Here is a 6,323-nt window from a genome sequence, read left to right as displayed (position 1 = left end):
TTTTTTTTTTTTTTTTTTTTTTTTTTTTTTTTTTTTTTTTTTTTTTTTTTTTTTTTTTTTTTTTTTTTTTTTTTTTTTTTTTTTTTTTTTTTTTTTTTTTTTTTTTTTTTTTTTTTTTTTTTTTTTTTTTTTTTTTTTTTTTTTTTTTTCTTTTAAATTTATTATTATATTATTATTTTTTTTTTGTTTTTTTACATAAAAAGTATTTTATAAAATAATATCTAAAAGTTGATACTTTAAAAATGTGTAAAATGTGTCAACATTTTGATTATGTAAAATAATAGTTTTTAAATTTTGTAATTTTATTATTTTATTTTTTTTTTTTGGTGCAGTTCACATATTATATAATTGTGTATTTATTTATATATATATTTTGGTACTTTAATTTGCTTACATATCTTTTAATACTTCTTTTTTAAAAAGTCTCCAAAATATATCATGAAGTCGACAAAGCTGAAAAAGAATTTTGAAAGAAATGAGGAGAATAAAAACAAGCGCTCGAATAATGATAACATATCTAATTTGATGAATTTAAAAATAAAGAATGAGAATATTCATATAAAAAATATAATAAGAACAATACATTATGTATATACAAATAAATATGATAGTGAGACAGGATTTACGTACATTAAAGATATTTTAAAAAATATAATAAAAGGAAATGTATATGATATAGTATATAAAAAGTATATAAATCCGTATTGTATTTACGAGATATGTTCTCGTATTCTTTTAAATATAATAAAAGTAAATAATAAAGATGATAATTTTAATAAGATTGTAGAATTTTTATTTGATATATTATATTATTGTGATATAATATTAAGTGAAAATAAAAATAAGAAAAAAAAAAGTAATCAAAATTATATGGAAGGTAATAGTAATGTTCAAGAATATGAATTAATAACAAGGTTATGGAATCGATTATTAGATAATGTTTTTATTAAAGATAAGAAACAAAGAATAAATATGTGTAAAGTTATTAAATCATTAGTTAAAAAGGCATGTGCTTTACAAATTGATGTTTCAAATAAATTATGTAAAAAGCATGTAAATATTTTTTTATCTTTATTAAATGATAAAGATCATAATGTTAGAGTTTTATGTTTGAATATATTAGAACCTTTTCAAGATTTTAATACAAAAGGAAGCTTTTTAAAATGTCTTGATGATGTACATAATATGGTCAGAATTAATGCTATAAAAAATATATCAATAAATGTACAGGATTATACAACTTCTACTTCCCCCAATAATAATAATAATAATAATAATAATAATAATAGTAATAATAATAATAATAGTAATAATAACAATAGTGAATATCTTATAATCTTGAAAAATTTTTTAATAAGAATAAATGATATTAATCATAATGTTAGAAGTAGTGTATACGATAAATTAAAGAATTATTATTTTTATATTCCTTCAGATATGAAATTTGAATTGTTATTATGTGGTTTAAACGATAAAGAGAAATCCGTTCGAGAAAGTTGTTATCGAATGATTTTACACTGGGTTCAATATTTTGATGATAAAATAGAAAATTTATTATTGCATATTTTAAACAGTGATATAGACAATGATTTGATCATAGAACAGATATGTAAAGTACATTTGAATAATATACGTAAAGATTTAATTAAAAGTGTAAGTATGGAACTTTATGAAGAAAAAAAAGAATATGATTGTAAGAATTTAAGAAATGATACTAGTACATATAATGAAAATTGGTTTAATTATTGTTTAAATAATTTATTTTCTTTAAATGTAGCCGAATTATATATGTTCCGAATTTACGTTCAACATTTTTCAGATGAACAAGAGAAAGAAAAAATTGATGCTCTACAAGTTATTAATACAATATATTATTATTTGTATCTTAGTAGGTTTAATGAGAGATTATATTATAATAGAAAAAATTATATTAATTGTGTTGAAAATAACGATGCAGATCAATCATATGAACAATCTTTAGTTTGTACTTGTGGAAAGGGTAACATCTATGTAAATACTATTGAAGATAAACAAAAAAATAAATACATACAAACGTCTATATTTGACGATGAGTTCTGTGATAAATGTATATATTACCGTACGGTAATCAAAACGTCTGATTCTAATGTTCACATAAATAATGAACATAATAAGGATGAACATAATGAGGATGAACATAATAAAGATGTACATAATAAGGATCTACATAATAAGAATGAACATAATAAGGATCTACATAATAAGAATGAACATAATAAGGATCTACTTAATAATGATGTACATAATAAGGATCTACTTAATAATGATGTACATAATAATGATGTACATAATAATGATGTACATAATAATGATGCACATAATAATGATGGTAATGAGTTTAAAAACAAGGGAGAGGATGAATCCTCAAATACACATGAAAATATCTTAATAAATGAAGATAATATAAATGAAAATTATAATTATTTATGTAATATAAAAAATTTGCTTCTAATATGTAAATATTTAGATATCATAGAAATTTATCAAGTCGAAAAAATTTTAAAATGCTGTTCTACTATTTTATTAACCGGTCCCCTGCGAGAAGTTATTATAAAAGGAATGCTAAATAATACCGGCGTAAATTATTACAAGTTACAAAAAGGACATATTACATGTGCTTACTGGCTAAGTAATAGCTACATATATGCATGTATAGATTTATTAAGACAAATGATATATATAAAAAATAAGAATAATGATGTGAATGATATCGAGATAAATTTAACGAACCATGTTTTAGGTATTATATCTGAAATAAAAGAACCTTTTGAAAATAATGAAGAAAATGAAAACATTTTTATACAAGAAAAGGAAGTAATAAAAGAATTTTCTGATGAACCAAATAGGTTGTCTAAAAATTATAAGTCTTTTGAACAAGTGGATACAAATCCATTAACGCTAATATTTAGTAATATAATGAATGTTGAAAATGATACTATATTTGATATTATAAGGAAGAAGCATTTAAATACATTATCCATTGAGCATTTATTAATTTTGTGTAAAAAAATGCAACATAAGTTAGATGTGACCGAGGCCAAAATTAAGGACTTATCAGAGATGGAAAAGGTAAAGGAACAAGAAAGGGTAAATAGTAATAAAACAAATGATACTAATAACAATAATATTAATACTTTTGTTTATGATGACAATAATGGAAATAAGAAAAATTGTGATATTAATAATACATGTAATACATCAATGCATCTGTATGCTTTCCATGAACAGATAAGATTTCACACAGAAATATTTCTAAAACAGATTACTATGTTAAGTTTGTTAAGATTAGAATTGAAAAGAAGATGGTTAAGGATATTATTTATTTTAGAATGTTTTTTATGTAAAAGTAAATCACATTGTTCATTTGATTCAGCTCTTCGTGAGTTTCCAAACGAATTATTATTACCTGCTTTAAATTTTTGTTGTTCTGTTATGCCAGAATGGGATGATAAAGAAATTGAAGATCAGTTTTATGACATTTTAGTTTCTAAATGTTTAGGTAATTGGTGTATGTTTATTGGAAATGATGAAGAATTAAAGAAACAAATATATGCGTACAAAACAGCTATTGTGGATACATGTGAAGTACTTAATACGTGTTTATTAAGTATAGAACAGATACATTCAAATGTATATCCAAATATATACAATAAGGGTAATATAGATATTATGTCTATTAACGATAAGTTAGATCTGAACCTACATAACAGCACTAACCAAAACAGCAACATTAACAATATGAACAATATGAACAATAATAATTGTGATGAAGATGTAAATAAAAAAAACTATATATTTTATGAATATAATTCTCCCAACGAATATTTACTGAACTATTTTTCAACGAACCAAGATGCGTGGTATGATTATAAAGAATTATTAGAAAAGTTAGAAATAAATTCTCTTAGATGTGAGATATATATTTGTGTTTTAGGAGATCTTCTAATGACACATCCAAATTTAAACAATGATGAATTAATTGTTGATGCTGTTGAAAGCTTGTGGAATTATTTAAACGGCAATTTGAATACAAGCAAATATATTCAGTCCATATGTTTAAGAGTTATATGTAAATTATTATTAACAGAATATTTAGGTAATCATGTATATAATATTACAAATGAAGAATTATTTATATTAATAAAAAGATCATCAAATAAATTAAGAGCTTTATTTGAAATGTGCTTTTTAATATCTCCAGCTACATATAATTGTGTACAAGATTTTAAAAAAATTAGTACCTATAATATGACAAATATAAATTCACATGATAAGTTATTTCTTTTTTCTATATTCTCTATGTATCCATCTATGAGTGAAAATAATTTATTAATATTTCATTATACTTTTGAACAAATTATTTTTAAAACATCAGAAGCCGTTTTAAAATATAATTTAAAAACAGCACATTTTACAAACATATTAACTTTTATGATATTTACTATTTTACATAAGGCCAATATAAATTTCCTAGTGTATAACATGGCAAAATATATTAAGTGGATGCTGCTCATTATAATTGAAAAGGGTATAGCTCTAACCAACAGATCAAATATTATAGAGCTTGTGTATAAAATAATACACATATATTTATTTCAAGATTTAACAGATATGCAAAATATCGAAAAAAAAAATTCTTATGAAACAAAAGAAGTAAAAAAAAGAGGAAGAAAAAAAAAGAAAAATTTAAACGAATCACTTGATGAAACAAATGAACAGCAAAGGAAATATCTAAATAAAAATAATTCTTTAGAAACGAATATTACAAATGATACAAATATAGATCAACAAATAGATGAACAAAAAAAAAAAAATGAAAATGATGAATTTATTAATAAGAAAAAAAAAGAAATAAATGAATTCAAATCTACTATATTATTTAAAAGTGCTGAAATAAATGTAAATGATACAATTAAAGATTTAAAAAGTTTTTATGTTTTAATCAATTTTTGTATGCATTCATCTGATATAATGAAATCAAAGAATGAAATAAGATATTGTGAAGTACTTAAAGAGTGTATAGACAATAAAATGGAACAAATAAAACAGTATTTTATTAAAAACAATTTAATAAAAAATTACAATTATTTTGGAGAAAATAAGGATATTAATCAAGAAAAACCAAAAACAGATAACCCACAGGACAATCTTCTAGATTTAAAGAAAATAAATGAACTAAAAGAAGAAACGATATATGAAGAAATTATACAAGATTATGTAAATTATATAGAAGCTTTGCATAATAGAAATTTTGTATATCCTTTGATTCCACGGGGCTCGGGTGTGGATATAAATGACGATCGAATGACTACCAAAGAAATATTGAACGAAATAAATAATAATAATAATAATAATAATAATAATAATAATGATAACAATGATAATAAGGACAACAGTCCGGTAAATACCAGTTTAGAAAATATGATTAAAATGAGAGATGTTTTAAGAAGACAGCAAAGAATTAGTGCAGTTTCGAATATACACACAAATATTGATTCTAAGGTTCGTAAGGATATTGAAACGAACACGTATGATGATACTAATCATAATGAAGATATTCAAAATGTTATTCATTCTGATAGTAAAGACGTATCTGAACCAATGGAAGACATGGCAGAGGTGAATCACATAAATGATAGAAACAATGAAAAAGTAGAAAGTATTAATAAGAGTAAGAGTAAATATGAAAATATTTCCAGTATAGAAACTAATGAAAATACATTATCCCTTAGAAGTAATGATAATATTACATACGTATATAAGGAACAATCTACACTCAGAAATGAAAGTAAGGAAGAAATTAATATTATTACGGAAGATAAGCACTTGGATAATTATCAACATAATAATAGTATAAAAAAAAAAATTGCAGAAATGAATTCAAGTTCTAGTGATGAAAATACAGATAATGATAATGATGATTCTAGCATAAATGAATATGCAAGTGTAAAAAATTATCATTCAGATGTAGAGGATGAAAATAATAAAAGTGATGGTAGTAGTCTTAATTCAAATGATTCAACAGCTATGGCCTATAAGCGTTTAAATAAACTAAGAAGAACTAGTTATACAAATGTTGTTTCGAAGTAAAACAAAATAAAAAAAATAAAATAAAATAAAATAAAATAAAAAATATAAAAAAAAATAAAAAAATAAAAAGAATAAAAAAAAGAATAAAAAAAAAAAAAAAAATGAACACATAGATATTTATATATTTATCTTATATGTAACAATATTTTTAAAAATTTTTTTTTTTTTTTTTTTTTTTTTTTTTTTTTTTTTTT

At 21.6% G+C, this 6,323-nt stretch overlaps 1 protein-coding gene across 1 annotated transcript; it reads left to right on the top strand.

Moving 5' to 3' along the window:
- Positions 1-438: 438 nt before the first annotated feature.
- PRSY57_0915000 (hypothetical protein) lies at positions 439-6,129 on the top strand (the record flags this gene model as incomplete). The annotated part of the gene is made up of 1 exon (XM_012907390.2): positions 439-6,129. The coding sequence occupies one exon, from the start codon at positions 439-441 to the stop codon at positions 6,127-6,129; it is 5,691 nt and encodes a 1,896-aa protein (XP_012762844.2).
- Between the last annotated feature and the right edge of the window lie 194 nt (positions 6,130-6,323).

Source organism: Plasmodium reichenowi, chromosome 9 (assembly GCF_001601855.1).
Source record: "Plasmodium reichenowi strain SY57 chromosome 9, whole genome shotgun sequence".
Classification (NCBI taxonomy): Eukaryota; Apicomplexa; class Aconoidasida; order Haemosporida; family Plasmodiidae; genus Plasmodium; species Plasmodium reichenowi.
The sequence above is the reverse complement of the archived record's forward strand: the minus strand, read 5'-3'. Positions and strand labels throughout refer to the sequence as shown.